Source organism: Pleurodeles waltl, chromosome 5 (genome assembly GCF_031143425.1).
Source record: "Pleurodeles waltl isolate 20211129_DDA chromosome 5, aPleWal1.hap1.20221129, whole genome shotgun sequence".
Lineage (NCBI taxonomy): Eukaryota > Metazoa > Chordata > Amphibia > Caudata > Salamandridae > Pleurodeles > Pleurodeles waltl.
In genome coordinates, this window is record NC_090444.1 from 821,049,879 (window position 1) to 821,077,085 (window position 27,207).

The 27,207-nt window shown below is 40.1% G+C and overlaps 1 protein-coding gene across 1 annotated transcript in view; it reads left to right on the top strand.

Moving 5' to 3' along the window:
* The window catches only part of KIAA0408 (KIAA0408 ortholog), a 66,761-nt gene extending 40,503 nt beyond the window's left edge, over nucleotides 1-26,258 (top strand). Inside the window, exons 6-7 of the mRNA XM_069234838.1 lie at nucleotides 3,534-4,830; nucleotides 22,211-26,258. Coding sequence (XP_069090939.1) covers nucleotides 3,534-4,830; nucleotides 22,211-22,384 — 1,471 coding nt within the window. The 3' untranslated portion in view covers nucleotides 22,385-26,258. The remainder of the gene's footprint in view (nucleotides 1-3,533; nucleotides 4,831-22,210) is intronic.
* The last annotated feature ends 949 nt before the right edge of the window (nucleotides 26,259-27,207 follow it).

Below are 27,207 nucleotides of genomic sequence, written 5' to 3' on the forward strand. Positions count from 1 at the left end.
CTGCACAGGGCATACGCAGCATTGAGATTTTTGTTGAAACCATAACTATGCCGAAAATGTCTTGATTGTTTCATGCAACCAAGCTTATAGCTATCTACAAAATTAAATTAGTTGTGCTGTATTGTTTTTAAAATTGTATTTATTTGAAATACAGTGATGTGGCACATGTATGACAAGTTGTTTGAAACAGTTAGTTTCACACGTAAATACAGTAAAAACCTGCATTTCTTGTATGATAATGGCTATTTACATGCATATGCACTCCATTAGATATACTTTTAAAACCTATACATTCAGTACCACACATTGATTAATTTAATAAACTTATGTATTGCTCACTTTTCACACAACATAATTTAATGCATTGGAATTAATAGAAAGCCATTAAATAACGGTGTATTTAACTTTGAGGAAAACTGAAAAAAGACCATAATAGTTAATTATACTCTAAAACACAATACATTACTGTTCACATGATTAATAAATATCATGCATAGCATTTTTGATCTGTGCCTGCAGATGCCAGTCGTTGACTGATTGATGTTTGATTGCCTAGCATGCTAGGGTATTCAGGGCCATTGCTAGGTGTGTCTGTATGTCAGTGATCAACTTGCGTGGCTGGTTCATTTTGACAATGTATCTGTACATATCTGTGTCTCTGCCTAGCCCTGTGGACCTTTCTGTGTCTGCTTATGTTCATTTATTTGCTGCATACTGTTTGTGTAAATTGCTGCCCTTCCATGTGCTTATAAAAGACTGCAATCCGGCTAAGGATCAGTCTTTATAATTAATTCTAGAAATGAATGCTGGGTCACAGTTTTCAGTCATCAGGTAATGTACTGGAATCCTAACTTCTTAACAGGTACCAATAAATGTGAATGCAAATAAGTGCTTCATGACCCATCATTAGAGCCCGTTCTCACACATGTCCCTTTCCTCTAATTAGTTACAATCTTGCTATCTGGACAGAAAGGGACTCTATTGCTCTTGGCCTAATGATAGCAATACACACATTTCTTATCGATGTGTTTCAGTGCCATGAGTGCCCATGTACTGTGCATGTAGTTTACTATCATATCAAATTCATTAGAGTAAATAACTCTTCTTGTGGTAAAAAGAAACTGCACTCTTTGCTCCCATAAAGAAGCAGTTTTGATTGAAAACATCACACCAAATCCATTTGGACCTAATTGTTGTATATCAGAATTTGGCTCCTCATGTGCTACTGTGCTTCTGAGAAAAGTGCTTGTCAAACATAATGTGGAACTAACAGTGAAGACTACACTGAGCTGGAGAACAAAAGAATGTATCAGAGTTGCTAGGCATGAGGGCACTGGAATAGTAGAGAGTGGAGCTGTGTTTCAGTGAAAGCTATGAAAATGTATATACTAGATGCCATGGGGCATTGACACAATATTCCTGTCCCAGAAGAGAGGTCCCTCAATTACTTCCCCTGTTTGGGATGATGGGTGGTCTGTGATCTCACTAAAAATGAGGTATGATTAACAAAGGCGATGATTGCACTGCCTCATTCACTGTAGGAGCATTCTCAGGAGGCCCCAGACTCCTAGGCTGAATCTGGCAAAAATGTTGAAGATAAAAATGTATAAGTAGGAATAAATAAGATAGTTTTAAATTGAACCACATGCTCTAAGAAAACTGAGCTCTCTCAACCTCTAATGAATGGTTTTCAGGAAGGAATCAATAACTGACTGGAAGAATTCTGAATGGACCTAAATGAATTTAACAGTCCACTGCCACTAAATAAGATTTTCTCTTTGGTCTCTGGCAAAACAAAACATTTTTTCTGATGAGTAACTTATAAGAGGCAATGGACAACAGCAAGGGCTAGAGAAGGTTTTTATTGAGAGGAAGGGTCTATTGATAAACATTCAAAAGCTACTGCTGAGTACCAGTTCTAATGAACAAACTTTTTGTTAGGAATGAGGGGCTATAAAATTGTGTGAGATATTCTGATTTGGATTAATGTGGTCTAAAACAGGCGGTAGAAAGAGAAGGCAGCACCAGATAATTCATCTTACAGATGTTCCAAAAGGCACTTCCTGAATGATAACTCTGGGATTTTGACAACAATGTACGAAGAGCATAGGCGTATGTGTGTATGTATATGTGTATATGTGCATCTTTACTGATGGCACTCATACATTTGAATCTTTTGTGTGCTGGAATAACTGGTCAGTTTCTTGTGCTTGTGGTGAGTTATGAGATGTTATTTATCTTCCAAGGATTAATAATTGCTATTATAGGTGTTTCTTGAAAAGTATAATGAAGTAGTGCATAGTTACTTTTAATACACATGAAGTATTATAATACAGTTTTCAGGGTTGTGTGTTATGTAGGTGGAGTTAGTTATTGTGAAAATGACAATGTAATTGGCTATGTAATCTGACCAAGCTTTATATGTGTATTATGTTGTGTTATATTGATTTGTTTAGCAAACTAATCACCCGCGAGGGTATCCAGGAGCTTGGGCAGGTTTGTAGTTTTATGGCCATCAAGGTGCTTATACAAAGAGGCAAGTCTTCAGCTTCTTGCAGAGCTCAAGAAGTGAGGAGGAGGCTCTGATTTGTAGAAGAAAGTTGTTCTGTGTCTTGGGTGTGATGTAGGAGAATGAGCAACCACCAGTTTTGATTGTGCAGATGTGGAGAATGTGTGTAAATGAGAGTGAGGTAGAGTGTAGATTTTTGGTGGGTTTGTGAAAGAGTGTGCATCCATTCAGGTATTTTAGTCCTGTGTTAAGAATGGCTTTGTATGTGTGTATGAGAAGTTTGAATTTGCTGCACTTGTGAATAGGGAGCCAGTGAAGCTTCCTGTGGTGCTGTGTGATGTGGGAGTGGAGTAGGGAGTCAAGTATAAGTCTTGTAGTGGTGTTATGGATGGTCTGGTGGTCCATTATCTGCTGATTCTATGTCCAATTATGTTGTAGTGGTGAAACTTTAAAAAAACTTTGACAAATCTGTAGCATTGTTTGGAGATTCCAGCGTAGAGAGTATTGTTGTAGTCCAGCCTGCTGGTGATGAGTACTTGTGTGATGGTCCGCCTGGTGCACAAAGGCAACCATTTGAAGATTTTTCACAGCATACGCAGGATGTGGAATCAGGAGGTACACACTGCATTGACTTGAGCCATCATGTTCAGCTTGTCGTCTAAGATGATCCCTAGATTTCATGTGTGGCTTGTGTGTGTGGGTGTTGTTCCTAGTTCCGACGGCCAGCAGGTGGAGTCCAATGGGGAGATCATGTTGCTGAAGACCAGTACTTTCATCTTGTCAGAGCTCAGCTGCAGGCCTCCAGTCTGCTAAAGAAACATTTAAAATAGCATGCTTAAATATAGTATGACACAAAGAAATAAATACTAAATATGTTTACTTGCCAACTTGTGACGTGATATGTGCTCATCTCTTCCTTGTGTATTTGTTCCTTCCATATGAGCAATTTGTTTTATTGTATCTATGTCCTTAGCTCAGTTGTGATTACACTGTTGACACTTAAAATGTGCATTTTTCTACGCAGAATGAAATCCTATCCACTTTTGGGAGAATATGAAGAACCTGAAAACATGACTGGTAAAAGTGTGATGAGCTGTGTGCCTGCCAGTGTCCAAACAGCATCTTCAGTAATATCTCAAAGAGATGAATTCAACAATAGGAAGAACCAGAAAGATGCCATATTGGAATCCAATCCTTGTAATTCTACGAATGGGGATGCAGTCTACATGGATAAGCCTACTTTTACAAGCAAAGAAGCCCCACCTGTCCCACCGAGGAGCACATCCTGGAACTTATCAAACATGCTTACAGTGTCCCCTCAAGCTAATAATGTATCCACACAAGTGTTAGGCTCTAGTTGGGCATCTCAACAAGGTAAATCAGGGACTAACATTGGCTGCATTGACTTTGGCAACAAATGTAAAGCCAGTTCACAGGCAAATCAAGGTATGCCTTCAAAATATACTACAAAGGGTTCCATGTCTTTGTTTTCAGAGAAAAAGGCTACTGCTTCCGTATGCAATGCAAATGTCTGTCAAAGCAAGCTGGTGCACACTGAAGGCAAGTTTGAAAAAGACACTAACAGCTGTGATATGAGCTTGCATCACATCAATGGATGGAGTTCTAATAGGGGCTTACCTCGTAGCACAGACAGGAAGTGTGGGGGTAATTTTGAGCAGTTGAGTAATGGGAAACTGTCAGTAAAGACTGAGGAGTTTAACAGGATAGTGTCTAAAACTAATAAATGCACAATTGCTTTGCCAGAGAATCTGCAGTCCTTAACACCAACTGATAATCAGGAACAGAGCAAACATAGCAGCAGTTCACTGTGTAGCTGCAGGGATACCTCTTTTGGCATTGATAATGCAGTTAGATTGTCTGATCCTAGCTTGCTAGTATGTAAGAGGGAGACAGCTTGTTCTAAAGGCATCATAACAACATCAGGGCATCAAAAGCAAATGAATGGCTTCCAGGGCAGCAGCAGCTATCAACAGATGCTTCATGAGCATGATTGGAGACCAACAAATTTATCTGGTCGTCCACGATCTGCTGATTCCAGGTCCAATTATGGTGTAGTGGAGAAACTTTTAAAAAACTTGGAAAAATCAGCAGGTCCTACTTTCTGTCACTCTAAAGGTGCTGGTGATAAGTGGACAAAATCAGTTTCTGAGTTCAGAGTCAGAGGTACAGAGACATTGAACCAGTATCTGGAAATGCTTCAGACAGAGCAACCAACAAAAGATGTTCTTCAAAACACACCCAGACCTGCAAGGAATCCATGTAAGCAAGAACCTGGAACTGGAAAATTGAACTTCCCAGAGGTATGATTTGAATAACTCTATTTTGATTATTAATGTAAAATATAGGTGCCATGTAATCGGATTCATTGATCAAATTATTTTGCTTGTGGTTTTATTCATGTTCTAACTGGTTTCTGTTTGAGAAATCATGATTTATTTCAGATAACATGTTCAATATGTTAGAGTTTGCTATATTAAAAGTTGATATTACAAGTCAGGAACATTTCCTCACACTTCTATCTAAGAAGTAAAATATTTTAAGTTAATGTACAGAGCTTTTGAGATTTGTGCATTGAAACTGACGATAAATCATTTTTTTCAGTTTTGATACTGAAATACATGTTTGTTTGCATCAGTTTTTTTCATTACTAAGTGGCTTATCACCTAAAAGCAAACAACCACCGAAGTGAATGCTCATTGAAACTCAAAGTAGGTTTCCACTTTTATTAAAATATACGTGTGCTATGTACATATAATATCACTCATCAAAAAAACACAAAATCTAAAATTGAAATGAAGAAACAACTACAAAGATGGTGGAGTCATGATAAGAGTAGGGCAAATTCTCCAAGTTTTGGGTAGGCTGTGAGTCCAAGTGTACAGAGTATATACGTAAGTAGGCAAAAATCATTTTGAAGATAAAGGAGCTGGTCCGCCGCATTTATCATGATAGATACTGGCTGACCTGACAAGAAAGGCAAAGAAAGGGGTGAAAAATGGCTGGGCTCCACTTGAGGATTCAAAGGTAGGCCTAGAGAGAGATTTGTGGTTTAAGGCAGAGGTGTTTCTCTGCCACCTCTTTACTCCTTCTCAAATATTCCATCCATGGTTCCATTTCTGGATGTCTCACACACCACAATAAAAAATATTCTCAGTTTCCTTAAATCGCCCTGCCTACCGCTGTCACTAAACCAGGCTAAAATGGCATTGCATAATGCTTCTATAGGTTTATATCTGTCAACTTCTGTTACATTTAAAATGATAATGTTAAGTGTATGACCACTAGCTTTTGATTTTTAGATGGCACAATTCTTCAGTGGTTTAGAACTGATAGCTAACGTATTGGTGGATATAACAATAAGACATCTGCTCATTTTCCTCCTGTTCACAGGGAAGCTCACAAAGGTTTTGCCTACAATGGTCAGTTGAAATCTGTGGGCAGCAGAGGGTAAACATTTTGTGTTTCAGTAGCTACACTGTGTATTGAACACTAGAGTTGAGTTGAGTTGCTAATTCTGTTGATTCTGATGGTTGGAGAGATGTAGGAGTCAATGGAATCAACAGTCCTTACATTTCTACATGCCCTGCACAGGGCCAAAGCAGTTCGTGTTTTATGGCTCACATTCAGAGTTGGGGGTGGGCGTCTGGTGGCAGATCCCCATCAATACACCTTCTGCTGTCTACAGAGTTGGGGCTGGGCATCTGGTGGCAGACCCCCATCAATACACCTTCTGCTGTCTCTCAATTTAGAAATTCTCCACAGTTTGATAAACTGGTGTCATTTGTGATCAGTGCCTCATTTACAGAAGGTGTAAGTCATTTGGGCTTTTGTGCAAGACCAAGGTAAAACCGTTGGCTCCTGGTTGTTTCTCCGTCCAAATCTGATCATAAAAATGTAATACATTTGTCCTCGTATGATTGAGGGCCTTCCGTCACTTATTGATTTTCATCACAGAGGGCTTGTATCATCTATTCTGCTTTTCTAAGCATCAGTGCAGAGATGTTTGGAATGCCTATTACTGTTGTTCCTCTGGCTACCTCTTGCTACCTCTTATCCCCATTATCCTTTCATCTGTTGAACCAGCAATCAATGTTGATACATTATTGGATCAGTTGTTTGTCAATAGATGTATGTAATCCTCCTTTGGTCACCTGCAAACTCCTCTTTTTCGAAACATTTCTTCATAAACTCCAGTAGCGATTATGACTACGACTTGGTGTAATGGAGATGTTTCTAGAACCTGTTGGACTTAAAATCTTTCAGAGGTTTTTACAACAAACCTTAATCTAATTCAATGGCTGCAGGTGACTGTTCTAAATTGCTGGCCGTTTTTAGGTTGGCATAATTGAACTGCTCTATTCCAGGGCCCTAGGGCCATGAAGATTAGATGCAGATAGACTCAGCCTGGAATTTCATTTCATCTGGATTATTTTTCTTAGGTACTGCTTACCCGCCTGCACTTTCTATAGCAATTTGAATAGTGTAGTGATGCTTGATGTATGATTTGACGTTTATGACTCTGAAAAATTAACTAATCAGAATCTTGACTTGCTCATTTCTTCTCTACTGTGCATTCTAACCTCTTGCAGTATAGTTATGCAATTTGTCACTGTCCTGCACTCTGGATTGTTCGTGCACTATAGAGCTCATTATTGATCTTGCACACCACTCATTTCTGGTGCCTGTTCTAACCATTCACCTCCAATTGAGGAGCATAGGCTCAACAGCAACAGTGGCCCGTTATGAAAAGTAAGCTTCCATGTTTTTTTTTTTTTTTTTTTTTTTTAGTTGGGTGGAAAAAATATATTAATTGTCAATCAAAAACATTTAAACATAATGAAAAAACATATGTAGAGTGGCAGCAGCAAAAAGTAGTTGTGTCATTCACAGAAATATCTCCAAACCTTCTGAAATTTGTGGATAGAATTTAGTCTCAATTAATAAAATGATTCATAAAGCATTACAAAATCATGTCTTATGCCACCAATAACCTATAGAATTGTTTTGGCTTCAAAATAAAAATGTGAAATATTAGGAGATAGCTTGTGCAGTAACTTTGGTGTAAAATAGTATGTAACTTGTGCAGAGAATAATTGTGGTAAATGTGAAAAGGTTAATTACTGAATTGGGAGTTTTCCTTACCCTTTTTATCTGATAGTTTAATTCCATATTCTCTATGTGGTTTAATAAAAAACTCAGTAGTTTATACAATACAATTTGCCAGTGCCAAAGTGGGAGTCTTGAAATTGCTTTAGCTATTGCATAAAGATATTGCTTGACTTTGATAAGGTAAAGCTAAAGACTCCCTCTTAAAAGATGCTAAAAAAATAAACATTTCTTATTAAATTAATTCAGTGTTACCTTCCAGGATTTAAATGTTCAGGCATTCTAAAAACCTGAAATCCACCAAAAAACAGCAACTTCATACTTTTTAAGCACCCATGTTTCAATCTTTAGGCCTATATTTTGGTGTTGTTGTCAAGTGGTAAATTGATTTACCTCAGGTATATCATATCAGACAAAGAAAAATGTTCACGTAGTCCTGTAAGCTTTTATAGTGATTGTGTTTTGGATATTTGGGAAATTACTAAATAAGGATGGATAAATAGATTATTGTTTCAGCATCATATTTATCATAAAAATGTCAAAGACTTGTTAAAAAATTAGACAGGACTGATCGTACATCAAAGACATAAAATATGACAAGAGAAATTCTTGCAATAATTCTAACCCTGGCAATCACTCAAAGTAGCATTCCAGCCCATCATTCTTTTGCCCACCATGCCACTTCAGTTTGGGTGCAGCCATATGCAAATTAGTCTTGACACTACTCGGCTAAATAGCCCAACCTAAAATTTGGAAGAGCTATATTGGCTTTCATGTCAGATTTTGATTTTAGATAATTTTTTGTGTTGACATTATTCTTTCCATATAAACTGGGGACTAGCCTACCAAGGAGATGAACAAATAATATTGTGCAATTTGCAAAAGACATTAGAGAGAAAGAAAATAATTAAAGGCTAAATAAACATGTAGTTTTAGGCAACCAAACCTATAATTGTTAAAGGAAGCTTATGCTACCTTTGAAACAACATTGCTATTTTGATCATCATTTTTACATAATTCAGTTCATGTAAATCATTATTATTGGGAGGCACATAAATTACTAGTTATCTAATTGAACATTGTAGGTCAGAATATGTCCATTGTCTCAGAGGAAGCTCATTTTTAGATGCACCTATTAGCATAACTTCAGTTTTACTATCACTGATTTTGTATCTGGTAATTTGAGAAGATTAGTACAATTGATCAAATGTATTTAATATTTTCATAATATTCAAGTATAAAATCAGTTTATCTGCAAATAATTTTAGTTTTGAGGTATTGTGGAGGGGGTGCAGAAATATGTGTGGATTGACACTACCTGCCTTGCTCCTCCCACAGGTTTCTGCTTCACTGCTGTCACAGCCTACACCCTGAATCTAAATGGCGCTCAAGGATGCCTGAGCACCTGAGTGTGGTTGTGGCACTCTTCCACTTGAGTTACCAATATGCCTCAGCTAAAATGGGCATTCATGTGCAGGATAGCAACAGTGTTTTGGATTTATGATCACTGCTTTGAAGATCCTTTGTTTGAGAACTGCTTCGATCCTCACTTTTTAGGAGCAAGGATCAAGCTGGCCAAACTATCTAATATTTTACTTGACATAGAGGAAATTAATGTGTGGGGCTACTTTGTTCTTTGCTCTTGCCCCAAGACAGCTAAAAGATCTCTGAAACAGTGATAAATATTTGAACTCTGTGGGTATACTGTAATCCCTGCTCCTGCTGCCTTTTGCTATGCCTGCAGCTATTCTTCAGCTTGACCAAATGCTGGGCCTCCAATGAATTGCCTGTTATATCTTTCAGAATCATCTCTGCATGGTATTAGGTGTTATTACTTGCATACACTTTGTCATTCCATCAATTACTGGTGCTGATTTGAAACATTTTGAAACATTTAGGAAAAAGGACTGGAACAACGACTGGTTACACTAAGTTCAGTGGGCTAAATCCCCTCCTCATTTGGTAAGTAAGACAACACATTGAGGGAGCTGGGAGTATGGCAACTCCAGCAGTTTGTTCTATGTGGGAGGGGGTGTTGGTGTACACCCCTTTGCTGCATTTGAGCTGCCATAGATCCTTGTTACTTCTTTGTTCCTTATGAAACTTGCTACTCCGTAGAAAGTCTCAAAAAATAAAATGTGCACACATCTAATCACTCGTTAAAAATCTCAAAATAAAAGACCTTGGTTCATTAAGTAAAACCTTTTCCTCTAGGGCTTGGGGACAGTCAATGAAAATATGGCAAATTGAGCAGAATTTACAACCTTTCTTTCTTTTAACAGGGTTTAGCAACATCCTTTTGTGTTTGAATACAACTCTTTCAGAATCAGTATTCAATGATAGCCAACATTGGAGCACCCAACTCTTGACTCTTTCTGCAATAAATACAAATAATACTGATTCGGTAATAAATGTGAGTGATACCTATATGCATCATTCTGTCATAAATTAATCAGCTAACCTACTTGTAACATAGTCCAACTTAGCACTAAATGTTTCCTCAGGGTTTTTTCCAGATTTCACTAGATGAGGTTTGCTTAAAACACAAGGCAAGACTCAGTAAGTGCTGCAATTTTGAATATAATGAAATTATTGCTCCTGTTGATTTATATGCAAAAGTTCTGGGTTCTTTGGAGCCATCCACTCAGGAATCAAACTCACAAAAATCCCCTTTAATGATTCATGGAACCCAAGCATCTGCAAATAAAATATGTTCAGATGAATCTCAGGTCTTCAATCAGCGGTAGGGTATACTCTTCAAGACAATATGCATAAGACTGAATTTACAATTATATTAAACACAAAGTCAAAGTGATTAAGTAAACACTAATAGAATGGCTCTACAACCAAGGAATCAGCTTGATGTGCAGGATGAGAAGGTTACCCAATTACTGGAAATTGCCCTTTCTGCAGGATCACCACCAAACCTTTTGCCTTCCTCTTTCTCTTTTTTTACCTTGTTTTTGTTGGCTTTAGGACTCTGAGCACTTTACCACTACTAACCAGTGCTAATGTGCATGTGATCTCTTCTCTAAACATGGTAACACCTGTTTGGCATGTTTAATTTATCGTGTAAGTCCTTTGTTAAATGTTGTGCCATATGCCCAGGGTCTGTAAATTAAATGCTACTACTGGGCCTGCAGCACTGGCCTGCGGCACTGAGTGTGCCATCCACTTCTGTAGCCCTTAAACATTCCTCAGGCCTGGTATTGCAGAGCTTGTGTGTACAATTTCACTTCCACTTTGACTTGCCATTTAAAGCCCCTTGCCAAGCCTTAAACTCCCTTTTTATTACATGTACATCACCCCTAAGGTAGGTCTCGGTAGCCCATAGGGCAGGGTGCTATGTAAGTAAAAGGCAGGACATGTACGTTTAAGTTTTACATGTCCTGGTAATGAAAAACTCCCAAAGTCGTTTTTCACTACAGTGAGGCCTACTTCTCTCATAGGCTAGCATTGGGAATTCCTTAATATAGTTTTAAGCTGTAGTTCCTATTCAGAAAGGAGTAGATACATCATGTTTCATATCATTAGAATGATAATAAGTTCTCTTTACTGGTGAAGTCAGGTTTAACATTACTATTTTAGAAATGCCACTTTTAGAAAGTAGGCATTTCTCTACTATTACTGCTCTGTGTGCCTGACAGCCTGTCTCCACTACATGTCTGAGCTGGGCTGGGTGACAGCAACATTTGTGCATTCCTTAAAGACAGCCAAACTCAACTGCATATGCATTCATCTGCATAGTGGTGGGTCTTCCTGGGCAGAAAGAATGGAAGGGGCTCACACTTACACTTCAAGGTGTAGTGGCCTAACTAATTATCCCCCACAGATAGCCTGGCAGACAGGACTGGGTTGAAAGGGATCCTTGTGCACTTCAGAGAGTTCCTTTGAAAGGCACTTTTGAGTATGAGAACTGGGTCTCTGACCCCCACAAAATCAGTACCATACTGGACTTGGGAAGAATTCTGCTGGAGTAAAGATCTACTATGTTGTAAGGATTGCCACTCTGCCTGGATTGACTTTTCTAAGGAAGTGCTTCGCTGATTTGCTTAGCTGCCCTGCTGATCTCTGCCCTGCTAAGGACAAGGACTAGACCCATCTCATTGGATCCCAGAGTGACTCCAAGGTCTTGCAGGAGTGACCCCTGTTTTGCAGTATCGGGGACATCAAAGACTGCTGAGGTGCCCCACCCAGACCTGGGCCTCAGACTGCAGCTGATTTCTGCAAAAACGGACACATTACCTTGAATGTGTGATTAATTCTGCACCATCGTTCTTTTGATGTCGACACAGAAGCTATTAGACGACAGCTGATTCACTGCATGTGCACCCTGACAATGAAGCATTGTGTAGCTCGACTATGATGCATTGCGTTCACTTAAATGGAGTTTGAAGCTGTCCTGGGATCCGACTATAAAGATCAGAACCAACACAGTGTGTCGTCGACATCGATGCTTTCTCCATCAAAGGTACTATTTCAGTGGACCCTGCATCAGTTCTGTAACCGTCCTACCCTCCATTATGGTCAGCCTGAATTTTGGACTTACACTGGTCCGTCGCAACCTCAAATAACCTTTTGACCGCCAGTGACTTTTAAGCACTATTTTTTAATTGAATCTTTAAATAATTCATATTTTGAATTTTACTGATTGGATTTTTGTCATTTAGCTCTTATTTTACTCAGATAAGTATTCTCTAATTTTCTAAACCTTTGTCTTCTTGTGGTGTTTCCATTGTGTTGATGTGTGTGTGTGTGTGTGTGTGTGTGTATTGCACAAATACTTTACACATTTCTTCTTAAGGCCTGATGGTTCTGTGCCAAGCTACCAGAGGGTGAGCACAGGTTAATTTAGGGTGTGTATCTGACTTACCCTGACTAGAATTGTGGTCCCTACTTGGACAGGGGGCATATCTCTGCCAACTAGATACCCAATTTCTAAAAGCACTGCACTATGTCCTCCAAAAAGATAGAACAAAGAGTTTCAGACTGTGAAAAGACATTTCAACAGCTAAAGCAACATTTCATACAGTACCAAAAAAGCATTTGCAAACTTAAAGACTAGTCAAGAGGAACTTGAAAAGCATTCACAGTGCTCCAGTCTGCATGTCACTGGGTTTCCAGAGTATTAGGAAGAAAGACTGGATGTTGTAGGTGTAGTTAAAAAATGTGTTAAAGACCATGTCATGCCAGATTTTTCCTGCAATCGTTCAGTTATGTGACCCCACAGAGTTCCCTATTCTGTCCCTGATCAGTCCTGGCACCACAGAACAGTCCTTGTGAACTTTGCAGATTTTTTAATAAGACATCAAAAAAAGTCTTTCAAAGTGAGAAATATGTTTGAATTTTGAATCTTCTCACACATTACTGTTGAAACAGCATTAAGACGAAAACCATTCAAAACAATGATTCCTTCATTTATAACAGCAGGGGCTCAAGTTACAATTATCCACCCCGCAAATTTAAAGTGGTGTACAACAGTAAATTCGGTAATACCATAGTTCTTTGGAATAGCTATTGTGGGGACTAGCCAGGTAGGGCCTTACAAGATAGTACAGTTGAGAATCACCCATGGCCGAATGATGGGATGAAAAGGGTGAATGGTGGTAGGGTAGGATATGTATATATTGAGAAGGAAAGACATTTATTTAAGTTACTTCTGTTTAATATTTATTCCAAACAGTATTGATCTGGACCATGAGGTGTAATGTCAATTGTCTCAATAATATTATCAAATGTAAGGCGTTATTTAGATAGCTAAAAGATTTGAAGTCTGATATAATATTACTTTAAGAAAAATAACTCTAGGATTTGGACCCCTCATTGGGTGTTTTTTTTTCTATCTTGAGCTCAGGCTGCTCATCGGGGAGTCGTTATTTTCACAGTGAAATTTTTTCTCAGAGTCAGATCAAGAGTGTTTTTGGATTATAGTCACAGCTTTAATTCAGAATACAAAATATACTTTATAGTTAGTAAATAAAGACCAGTTTAAGATGACCCCCACTCTCTGCAACAGCTGTATATGTACTTGAAGAGTTGTCCTCAGCCTGTTATAATTGGAAGCAATTTAAAAAAAAATCAAACTTTTTTTTCTACTTTAGACTCTCCTCAGAGAGACAAATTAACAACTAAAGCTTAGAACTGCCACAATGGTCTTGAGCAGCCACATGGATACTGGCTGGCGATATTAACATGTATTTACTAGGAGCAGCAGAGCCCGTCGCTTGGCAACTGAAGGAAGACATAGCCTGGCAAATCCTAGAGACTGTCCCAGGGAAAACCAAGAAGGACAAGGCCGGAAGAAAATTCGCTACTACCCTCAACTCACTAGGCCTTAGGAATCTGAATGGCAGAGGTGCATTAGATTAACCATAGTTTTGCAAATAGATCTCAAATCTGAGATCCTGTTGAAATGACTAAATCCGGGTCTTCGTGCAGGACTATTCTCTTGTGCAGATCTTCCAAGTCCAGCATAGCCTGACTAGTGACAACACCAGGCTATCCCACACTTTCTCCTGGACATCCACTAGACTCCCACAAACTAATACTATTGGCGTTTGTGGGCTGCGCAGAACAAAATAGTTCATAGCTCCATCAAATGTAAAGATGGAAGAACTGTTGAAATTGTTAAGATGAGGAGCAAGGAAGCAAGCATCCCCACTCATTCACTGGGCACGGCTCTTGAAACTTTCACCTGCCACATTTGGAGGTAAGAAGAGCATTGCGGGTCATCAGCAAGAAAGCAAACACACTTCAGAGCTGAGAGCCCTAAAAAAATGTTAAACCAACTCTTGATGGCTGCTGGAAACAGTGGACATGCCCACCTTACTGTGTAAACAATCTGGAAAGCTAGGAAGGCCTATTGAGCCAAAACGTGGAAATTGCCAGACAAAAAAAAAGAGTCCCTGTGGGCAGAACTTTACGAAGCTGCTAAAACGAAATACTCTGCAAAATTCTGGAGAATGATCCAGAACAGCACACCAGGAGGGTCTCACCATCCATTTCAGCTGCAAAGTGAACCAAATACATTTCTAGCTTGTACAGGTCAGGGAAGGTGGGGCCCAGTCCTGAATTACTGCTATTTGATACACCAGATCTTGCCCATAGAAACCTTGAGCAATGGCCAGAGAAAATAAGATCAAATACATAGTAGCATCCTTTCGGATAGCAGGCACCTCGTATCCTAGGGCCTCCCTACTTGAATATTTAAATCAGCAATTAAGGAATGGGCCTTCCTACTAAGATCTGTATCCTGTCAAATGACATGTCAGACAGTTGGAGAGTTTCCATTTTAACCCTGATTCATAAAAAAGGAGTGTGTGCTCGACCATCAGACTTCAGGCTCATAGCTCTCCTTGACATTGATGGGAAATGTTTTGCAAAAATCTTAAACAGTGATCTAGAAGTTTAGGCAATGTTAAGACCTTAATTCTTATCACTCAGTCCAGCTGCAGATGCGGCCATGGAACCAAAGACAACTTAATTATTGTTTTATCCCTGATTGAGGCCGCCTTCATCAAATGCGCCCGATGTGTACATAGCATCTATCAATTTTACTACCATATTTGATAAAGTTTATGAAATGCGACTATGGCAGAAACTGTGAAACTTGAGCATCCTGGAAAACCTACTGAGAGCCATTATGAGCCTCTACACCAATACCTGGATGCGAGTTAAAATATCATCAAACATGGTCACATCAAATAAGATATGGACCAACACTGGTGTAAAACTGAGATGTATCCTAGACCCATTCGTCTTTAATCTTTATCTGGCAGGCATAAATGATGCACTAGCTGTTTTCCCACCTACGTTTGCTGGCTCCCACATACATTGCCTTCAGTATACAGATGATACACTGCTATTCGATCATGCAGCAGTGGGACTGCGACGATCTTTGGATGCTCTTGCACAATGTTGCGAGGTGAACAAGCTTCTTGTCAACCACTCCAAGACCAAAATCATGGTCTGCAGAGCTGGATGCACCAAATGCTCCAACAAATTCAGATTTGCTTTGGATGATGTACAGTTGGAACTAGTACCAAACCTAAAGTACTTGGGCGTTCACTTTAACCAGCATGGCTTGCATGTATCTCAGCTTTCTTACCTTAAAGCCAGTGCTTTGGCCATGATAGTGAGCTTTTAGAAACTGGTAGAAAAGTTGCGGGCCCAGTTTTTACAGCCATCTGTAAAGTGGTTGATGCCAAGCTCATGCCAATTCTAACGTACAGCGCACTGATATTCAAACAAAGTCCAAATTCGGTGCTGCAGGCCTTCGTTCCATCTGACCGATGCCACTTTTTTTTTCAAATATGCCTGGAATTTGGCCTACACAAGCAATCACTTATGTTGAAAAACATGGTTCCTGTGCTATTATGCTAATCTCAAATCGGCCCCAAAGGTTTCCTTAAAGAATTGATCTGCAAGGCTTTCAAGACCACAAGTTACAATGGAATTCTTACATGAGGAGCTCATTAGAACATTTAAATGTGCAGGGCATTATGGATCTAAATCTTCTGCCAAAGATATTCTCAAAACTTGTAACCAAAGGTGCGGAACTGACATTGAGTGAGGAGAGTGAAGAACTTGCATGCATGGCTCATGTGGATTTATGCATGCTCCTTTACCCAAACCCTGGAAAGCCTCCTACTTCTCCAGCCATATGAAATTGGGCTTTAAAAAAAGTGAGGGGCATATTTAGACTCTGTTTGCGCCGAATGTGCGTCAAAGATTTTGACGCACATTCGGCGCAAACACTGCCCCATATTTAAACTTTGACGCCCGACACCACGGAAGTCAAAATTCCACCATGTATGTCATTTTTTGGAAGCAGGAAACTGCCTTGCGTTAATGATATGCAAGGTAGGCGTTCCCTTCCAAAAAATGACTTTGAGGCCTGTGCGCCTTATTTATACCCCAGCGTCATTTTGACGCACAGGAGGGGGTGGGCCTTAAAAAACGGCGCACAGCCTGATGTGTGCCGTTTTTTAACACCTGGGTCAGGGCAAGCGTTAAGGGATCTGTAGGCTCGGAAGGAGTCCAGAGGTGCCCTCCCCTGCCCCCAGGGACACCCCCTGCCACCCTCACCCACCCCTGGAGGACACCCATGGATGGGGGGGACCCATCCCAGGGAACTAAAGGTAAGTACAGGTATGTATTTTTTAACATTTTTTTTTGTGGCATAGGGGGGCCTGATTTGGGCCCCACTACATGCCACTATGCCCAATGACTGTCCCCTGGGCATGGTCATTGGGCAAGGGGGCATGACAATGGAGATTGTGTGTCAAAAGAAAATGGTGCAAGTCCGGTTTGAGGCCTGATTTTTGCCTCAGACCTGACTTGCACCATTTTTTGAAGTACAGCCCCCATTTTCCCATGCGCCAGCGCTGCCTGGTGTGATTCTTTTTTTTTTTACTCAGACCAGTCCACAGCACCGGCTAACGTCATTCCATAAATAAAGCGCCCACATGGCGCGTTGGAATGTCGTTAGCCGGCTGTGAAATTTTTGACGCACAACTGCGTTGGCACAGTTGTGCGTGAAAAAGTATAAATATGCCCCTTAATGAGGCTTAGATGAGGTCTAATACCATTAAAAGGACACAGATTTGGGCCCCCAAAAGGGTCCTCCAAACATGAATGTTGATTGTGTAATTCTAAGCAGGAATCTTTGATGCACGTTGTTTGTATTTGTCCCTTTTTAAAAAGTTTAAGATGTTATTGGCTAACGCCAATTTTCTGTCGATTGGGCATTTTTTTTTTATGTAACCTGGCCATCACCGTTTGTTTGTCTGCTGTCGGTTAGATACCTGAAATTTCTCAGGTTACTGAACCCGAGTTCTTCAGACAACTAATGGGGTAGCCGAACTGCCATCGCCGTATTCTGATCCAGGTATAGCTCTTGAGGCTTCCCCACCATGCATTTCATTCCCCATCCCGCACACTAGCCATGATACTATTGAATGTTTCATCATGAATGTTGTTGACGACTCCTTGGCAGAAGTGTTACATATCAGATGTACCAGCACCAACGGCGCCAGGGCACTCTGTCTCATCTTTTCCTTTCCTCACATCTTTAAATTCTTTAAATGTATTTTTCTTTATCAGTCCTGAGATTGTTTTGGAAGCACAATCTGCTGTACGTTTTCGCACTTTATCCACTAGTCTGCAGCCCTCTACTTCACCACTGTTAACGGCTCCTTAGAGGGAGCTGCCACACATCAGCCGCATAGACACCAAGGGTGCTAAGGTGCCTCGGTTTATTTTGTTTTTATTTGTGTGTGTTTTACTCATTTTTAAATTTGTTAATTTTTCTGGACTCCGTGACCGTGCACAGGTGAACAGTTCACCTTTAATGTACTTTCTGGTTTGCTTAGGCAACTATAGCCTATAATTGTATGCCGATGGGGAAGCTGCAATGATTATGCAGTTACACATTGTCTTGCAGTGGCAGTCGTATGCCTTCATCTGATTACTCGTGTTTCTGGAATGTAGCAGATTGATTGTTTGGCCGAACAGCAGTTTAATATGATGGTACACCGGTGAGGAAAGATCCAATGACTATGGAGTCACAAAATGTTTTTCAGCAGCAAATGCATGCCCTGTCCTGTTTATTCACAATGAGGATGACGTGCTGTTTTAAAATATCGTTTTTTCTTTTTTTCTTTCTTTTTCTTTTCTGTTTTTATTTGCTATGGCTTTAAATAACTAAAAAACATGTGCCTATCTATCTCATGTATTAAGATCTCATTGGCCTTTAGAGACACGACAAACTCACATCGGGACAAAGGTCATCTGTGTTATAGTGCTTCCACGCAGCTGCTCGGTTAGATTTTCTAAGATATCTAGTAAAAACAGAGATGTTATTTTTTTCAACTATTCAGACCATTAGGGTAACTTAAGTTATAGTGAACACACAACCATAAGCTCCAGATCATCTGAGAAGTGTTTGCTGTCAGACAAAGGCCGATCATTAGAAAAATCTACCTTTATTTGAGAATTTTGTTTTAAACATCCCTTATTAAGTGTTTACAGTTCAAAGATGCAATAACAAGTAACGTCATCAATAGCCAACAATAACCGTGTCACAGAGAGATCAAGCATACATGGCTCCCGCATTTCTGTAATGGGACAATGTACATAAGACGTTATACAACAATAAATGGATGCCTGAGCCCATTCAACTCAAGTAATCCAAGCATGGCAGGTTTATGTCCCGTAAAACATTCAAGTGTCAATGGCGTCAGAGGAGCTCTCCTCCCCATCTGAGGAAGTATGCAGAGAACGGCAGGGTCTAAAAACTTATTGATCAACCTATTCCTTGGTTTTATCCCCCACCTGATCACCATGCCTACTCTCTCTCAGCCACCACCCACTCAGTCACATCACTCACCTAACGTCCAAAACTGGGGCCTGCCTGCCCCATCCTGGTGATTGTCACACAATGTTTAGCCAGCAACAGCAGTAAATGTTATATGTTATATATATATATGTTCGATGGCATGTGTAGCTGCAGATACACATGCTGTGCACATCCCGCCATCTAGTGTTGGGCTCAGAGTGTTACAAGTTGTTTTTCTTCGAAGAAGTCTTTTTCGAGTCACGAGATCGAGGGACTCCTCCCCTTTCGGCTCCATTGCGCATGGGCGTCGACTCCATCTTAGATTGTTTTCTTTCTGCCATCGGGTTCGGACGTGTTCCTTTTCGCTCCGCGTTTCGGTTTGGAAAGTTAGTTAGAATCATATATGTATATAAACCAAACAGGGCTCCAATAGGTTCTGGTGCAAGCGGAACCTGGAGTTGTGTGCTGATCGACTGAAAGATTTTATCCCAGAAATTACAAACGGCAGGACAAAGGAACCAGACATGAAGCCAATCCCCAACATCACCATGGCATCTAAAGTATTGACTCGAAATTGATGGAAACATCTTGCTGAGCTGAAAAGGTATATATTACAGCAACCATTTTGTAAAAAATGCCATCCTCTTACAGGTTCGCCTTTCAAGACCTTATACGAGAGAAGATTATACTGCTTCCAGGACTAGAGATCTATCCTGCAAGCTGTTACCATTGTTATCCTGCTTAAGGCAGGAGGGATAATTTTTGCTGGCTGTTCTTGCTGAAGAACTTTACCATATGCAAAAATGAGAAACTTAGAAAGTCTAGGATTGCAGGATTATTAGTCTTGACTTGAGCCAATGTTTCAACAAAGGGTTGTTTTTTCTATATTAATGAATGTATGACATGAATAATTAATTGTTTGATGAGTGAGCCTTCTTTTTAGTTGTAAAGTAGTGCCTCCTGCATATAATTGCACTCTCTTCTTAAGAGGTAGAATGATACAGGAAGCAGCCAATGGCATTACAGTGTGAGAGAGAAATACTTCTCTGGGCTGATTTAAGGTGTGATTGGCAATTCCTCAGTCAAATGGCTGGCAGAGACTGCTTTAAAACCCTGTGGTTGAAGGCTACTGATCAAAGCACAATAGATTTATATTGTAATAAGTAGGTATCTGAGATAATTAGTATCGAGCCAGACCTAAAAATATTTCACTTAGGAAGAAAGTACCTGAAAACACAATTGTGTATACAAATACAATTGATAATGAATCAGCTGGCAAAACATTGCATATTAGGTGGGTGAACACATTAAAATATTAAATTGGGCATAAGTACTTAGGCCCATATTTATACTTTTTGAGCTCCGCGTTTGCACCGCTTTTTGACGCACAAACGGGGCAAACTTACAAAATACAATTGTATTTTGCAAGTTTGCGCCGCTTTTGCATAAAAAAAATAACGCAAATACAGTGCTACAAAAATGTATAACTATGGGCCTTACTCCCATGTTTATACTTTTTGACGCAAACCAGCGCTGGTTTGCATCAAAAAATTTACCGCCGGCTAACACCATTCCTATGCACCAGGCAGGTGCTTTATTTATGGATTGACGTTAGCCGGCGATGCGGGCTGGTCAGAGTAAAAAAAAATTACTCACAACCAGGCAGCACCGGCGTTGGGAAAAATGGGGATTGGGCATCAAAAAATGGTGCAAGTCAGGTTTGAGTCAAAAATCATGGCTCAAACCGGACTTGCAACATTTTTTGAAGCAAAACCCCCTTTGAAATGACTCCTGTTTTAGCAAAGACAGGAGTCATACCCCCTTGCCCAATGGCCATGCCCAAGGGACTTTTGTCCCCTGGGCATGGCCATTGGGCACAGTGGCAAGTAGGGGGGGCCAATTTAGGCCCCCCATGCCACTTTAAATAAATAAAAATATTATACTTACCCCCAACTTACCTGTACTTTCCTGGGATGGGTCCCCCATCCATGGGTGTCCTCCAGGGGCGGGCAAGGGTGGCAGAGGGTGTCCCTGGGGGCAGGGAAGGGCACCTCTGGACTGCTTCCATGGTCAGAGACAATGGAAGTGTGCCCACATGTCCCTTAACGCCTGCCCTCACCCAAGCATTAAAAAACGGCGCACATCAGGCAGTGCGCCGTTTTTTAAGGACCGCCCCTCCTGTGCATCAAAATGACACAGGAGTATAAATAAGGCGCACTGGCCTTGAAGTCATTTTTTGGATGGGAACGCCTACCTTGCATGTAATTAAAGAAAGGCGGTTTCCTGCATCCAAATGACGCACACGGAGGGATTTTGACATTCGCGGGGTCTGGCGTCATTGTATAAATATGGGGCAAGGTTTGCGCCGAATGTGTGTCAAAGATTTTGACGCATCTTCGGCGCAGACAGAGTATAAATATGCCCCTTAGTTCCTCCAAATTGTTTGGAGAATGCACAACATTATAGGTGTTAAAATTCATGGAAAGTCTGTGAGGTCTTGTGAAAAAAAATCCTAGGTTGGAGATAAAAATTAAACTTACACAACATGCCAGACTGTTTATTAGTACTTCCAAAGCGGACGACTGGACATGGAAGAGCCCATGTTGTGATCCATGTTGTGATTCACAACTTAAGGGAAGATAGGGACCTTTGACCCATGGTCCGTTTGAAAACCCCTAGCCAAAGAGTATGCGGTTTGTGATGTGACCTATGCACTTTAAGGGCACAATGCAATATGGTCATTTGCAGAGGGTTGCAAAACGGCCTGTCTAATTACATTTGAATAGGTAGGTCGAAATGTGCGACACCTCTGCAAATGGCTGTGATTGCAGGGATGGTGATCTGCAATGAACAGTACATCATCATCCGTGCGTTTGCTTTCCGAAACGGCTTTTTTTTTTTCTAGCAGCCCGTGTCAATTAAAGGCACAGATGCTGTTTAAAAAAAGGTTTATCATTTGGGAACACATCTGGATTATCAGTGTGTTGACTGTGGTAAATACGTTGTGACAGTTCACTACTAAAAGATAAGATGGGGAATCGTAACAGGACATAGCAATTATGTTTGCATCTAAATTATGCGCTATTCACGAAATGTAAAAATGAGAATTATTTGAAGATGTAAACGTTTTATCACAAGGCTTAAATTTTTAAAAACAGTGATGGAATTTTAAGTCGGCAAAATACAAAATTAGTGTTGAAATTGGTTGAAATCATTCATATTTTTTTATGTTTTAGATGTCATCGTCAAGTAAATCTCTCAGCCAGAAAGGGTTCTCCCGTCCAGCTTGTCCTGCCAACCGACGCCTGCCTTCGAGATGGGCATCACGATCTTCTTCTGCACCCCTTTCATTGGGTGGACGTGAACACAGCAACTCTTTCGCCTTCCTGTCAGAAACTTCTGTGGTGTAATTATAGCACGCTGATGACCCGGCTGCTGTACGGACGGTCTTTCCTCTGCGTGCACGCTGTTTCCTTAAGCTGCAAGTTGTCCTTTCTCTCCCACGGAGTTCAGTTCATCTGTGGTGAGGCCGCACGCCTGGCCTCTACAATCTTCCCTCACAAGTCTTCAGTGTTTTAAGATCAGCAGAATCCTTATACTTCTGTACATTGTATGTAGAGTTGCTCATATTGTGTAAACTTCATCGATGTTTATTGATTGAAATTTTCAGAGTAGATATAATCATGGGTAGAAATGTATTATAATAGACCCCTGCACAGTTCAGGATTTTGGGACGTTCCTGCAAGGCGCAGGAGGCTTAGCCATTTGTATGCACGTGAATGTGTTCGTGTGTATCGTAAGTGCACGTATTGGAAAACGAGTCCTTCCTGTTTGTATTATATTAAGACAGGGTGCAAATTTATAACACTACCAACATTTATGATTTTCTGTAACTTTTTACGAAGAGACGAGTCTGTTACATAACTCAACATCACTTTTCTCTCTTACTGCAAGTACTGCTCAGTGGGTTTACACCTGACAGTACGTTCATCCTTGCTCCACCTCCACAATAGATTTCTGCTCAGTAATTTTGTATAATCAATGTTGTAACTTTAACGATAGTCAAATGTGAGAGGGCTGGTCACCTTTCTGTTGCCATTAGTTTGGGGGACTGCGATTTGATAGATTACCTTTCACCTTGACGGATATTCTTGAAAAAAATCTAATAGAATACACGATTTAATGTTCGAAGCCTGCTCCCAACAATGCGTATACTATTGCTTTGCATTTTATACAGACCTTTGGACAGGGAATTTAATCGCCAATATCTGCCTGCCGTTATCTCTTAATCTTTTTCTCTTAAAACGTAGCCCGGTTGAGAGGGAACCTAATTTTCAAAGTTCAACGATTACGTTGTTTTCCTATTTTCTGTCGCTTGTCACTGTTGTGAAATCAGCCATTTGATTGAAAATCCTTATCACAGTGTATGTTCTGTGCCCGGTTATTGGTGGCGGCTTATACAGAATTGGCGCTTGGCTGATGCCATTATATTCTTTGCACCTCACTCTCTCATAGTAAAATACGGTCATAATACTGCGAGACAACATGTAAATGTAAACTGCCAAAGAAAGTCAATTTGCACTGTGCTAAGATTGATGTAAACAGACATAAGCATGTATAACTTGTTTTTATATAATGCTTCTTACCGCACAGATGACATTTTTTAAGTGCTGTAAATAACTGGTTTTACAGTTGCCTAATGTAACGGTACTCAATTTACTTATCATGGAAAGGTAGGTGGAAGGCTGAGTAGATCTTTGCAGGTTTCAGACTAATAACCTAAGACCTTAAAATCTTTGCGGTGAGCTTTCATCCCAAAGGAACATCCTGCTATATTGCAAAAAAAAGAAAAACATGTATCCCCAGAGGGCAGTGGTTTCATTTATGCCATGCTGACCATTTTCAGAAGCAACACATTCCTTAAAAGGCCTTAAGGCTAAGCTTGGGCATATTTGTGTGCTCAGTTTCATATGCTTCATTTTCAAATTCTCTTTGATCTGTTTTGTGAAATAGTGAGTGTCAAACATAGTCCCTATGATGCCCTACTTAATCCTTCACAAAAATACTGTAGTTAAGTAGCTTGATGGGCGATGAAGATGGGGACCAATGGGTATTGCTCTTGAAGGGAAGCTACAGTGTTAGGAATGCCATCATCAAGAAATGCAGCAATCGCTCTGTTTGTCTCTCTGGCCTTGATATTCAGCCTACATAAGCCAGTGATGCCCCTGCCTCATGGTGTATAATTAGCAGTCCTGTAATGAGGTAAGCTTGCATTCAGACATATGTCAGACACATACAAATATTGCATCAACGGCTGGAGGACATATGATAGCTCTGGTGCCAGAAATCCTAGACCACAGGCATTACAGCGATGCTGGGCCCTCTTTATCACTGTCCCTGTATGTAGAACGACATGCTTGCCTTTATTTACAATTAGTACAACCAGAGGGTGTATGAGGTTATTATTCATGATTTCAAGGTGACTGTGTCTTTATTGCTCTACTGTCAACTGGTATGATGGGGCGATCTAAAACAAAATATCGTGTAACTTCAAGCATTTTACCATTTGGTGTAGTAAATAGGGCGGACACTCTAACTCTTGTCTAAACATGCTTCTTAATTATTCTACTAAGAACTTGGCTTTTAATTCTAGTAAGAATTTGGCTTTTAACACATTTAAAAAACACTACAGCAGACACTTCAGCAGTCCACTTCTACCCCCAGGCCCCATCTGCCCATCCAATCACTCATTGACTATACCTTTGCTTTAGACCCTGTAAAGCATTCTGCTAGCTTTCAGCTAATTTCTTGCTATACATATACCACATACATCAATATATACTTTGTGACTCGTTCTACACAATTCCACATACAAGTGGCATCAAACGGTTGGAATGTATTGGTGCTCATCTGAAAGAACACTGTTTTTTGCCTTATACTTGTCTTTTTATGAGACCTATCCAACGTGTCAAACACCCTTAATTTTTTGTCCACTATCTCACTCAGAACATAAAAGGCCCTAATCGATCTCGTCGTTTTTTTGCCCCATTTTACCCATAAATTGCTTACTGAGTTAGTAATAGCACGGTGTAATCATAGACTTGACTGACAGACGATGTCTCACATTAAAATCAATCGCAGTTTCACACCACGTTGAATCCTTTCTAACAGCAATATTACAACAAAAAGGACATTTTTGGAATAAAAAAAATATTCACAGCACTTTTTTGCTAACGAACCTACCTTGCCTGTGTATGCAAATATCTGTGTAGTTTTCCTTTTGTTGTAGTGTAAGCATGCACCAGTGTACGCTGGAAAGCATAACAGAAGGTGGGTTGCGAAAAAGCCTTGTAAATTGGTGCCTTTAGATTCTTACCTTTGGGATCCTAACATGTAATCACTCACTTCTGGGAGATGCCTTATTACAACTGCAAGGAGAGCAGACATATCTAATGGTATTCCGTGTTGTATGTCATTAAAATTATACATTGCTTTTGACACTCAAAATGATGGAAACAGTGTCCGACTTGATGAAGCACTGCCTTGTCACCTTTCAATGGATTGCTTTACAATCTGTGCTGTTTTGCTACTCTACAGCTTAATTTACTCAAGTTGAACAATTGCATTGTTGAAGGTGTACTTGTACAAAGAAACCCTGATTGCATTGAAAAAAATTGTAAAGTTTTGCTACTTTTTCTGTAGTTTTTTGATCGGACTTAATAAGATCATACTGTGCCCAGTGATAGATTGTGGACATCATATTTCTCTACCTTTCTCCCATCTTTCAAAGTGAGGCGAAACCCCTTTTCCGTATTGGTTACGGTAGAGGAATATTTGTAGTTATTTACACTATTGAAATTCATTGTGCTGTGTCAGCAGTACCATGTAAATAAAGTAACATATTTAAAAATAGTAGTATTATAGATATAATATTCTTCACAACATAGTTGGACATGTGTATGAGTGCCATTTATATCCGTCTGTGCAAAAAGAGTTCATCTTGTCTTATTTTACCTCAATTAAAAGGAGATGCTCGTTTGACTAGCCCAAATGTCACCTTTAGTTCATTGGTCAATTTCTCTTAGTCCGGATGCATTTACTTATCTTCCTGGACACTAAGCACCCTTTAGACATAGCCATAAATGACTTATTCAGTGGAAAAAGACATCCATGTGACTTCTGTGAAATTGTAAAACTGGTAAACTTCTTATTCTGAACATAATTTGGCTGTTCTCGGGTGGGCAGGATATATTAATTTGCTAAATAAAGAGGCTGTTTTCAGAACGTTTTGTGAGAAATCATTATATCACACTGTTACTTTCTTTAGGCAACAGTGCCATTTACCATAAAGCTAGCAAAACACAATTTAACCTCTGCTACTAACGTGCAGGAAATAAGCTACAAGGGTTCTGCTGTTTTTGGTGTTTTGTAGGAGCTTGGACACGTGGTGCAAGGGTGCCTGCGTTACAGGCAGGATTGTTTTTGTGCAGGAAGGGACAACTACCTGCACAGAAATAACTCTACGAGACATTTTCCTCTTTCTACATGTGCTGCAGAATACAGCACACATAGAATGAAGAAATAACATTGAGAAATATAGGTATTGTCGTTAGGACTCTCTTGAGACGGCCTACCATTTTTACGCAATCCACGGTTTATTTGCCTTAATAAATATGGAATTGCATCAAACTCAATGGGTGGATGCATGGGAATGCCCATACTCCACCTATGGAATGACTTCCCAAAGTAACGCAAGGCAGCAGTTTGCGCTACCTTGCATTACTGTGGGTTTACTAAGCCACAGAGAGCCATGCAAGGTGGCTTTGCATGGCTTAGTAAATAAAACTGATGGTCTTGGATTGCCATGTGTCACTTTATGTGATGCAAGGGCAACCCAAGCCCTTTGTAAATCCTGCCTTAGCTACTATAGAGGGTACCTAACCTCCCCAACGAAATCCAAGGGTCTTACGTACTGTTAGGATGCAGAGTCTATAGTGGTTGCTGTTGTACAGTATCTTCGATAACAGTGGGTTGCAGGTTTTACACCTCTACCATCTGAAACCACTGACCAAACCGTGTTTTGTTTTGCATCTTCAGCTAATTGTTTTTTCTACCCAATATTGCATATTCTATTAAGACGCAGCAGTAATTTAGTCTTTGTCCCGTGTCTTCAAGGTACATTAGTAATTGTTAGCTAAAAAGGGGTAGTTGGACAAAAAAATGAAAACTCACT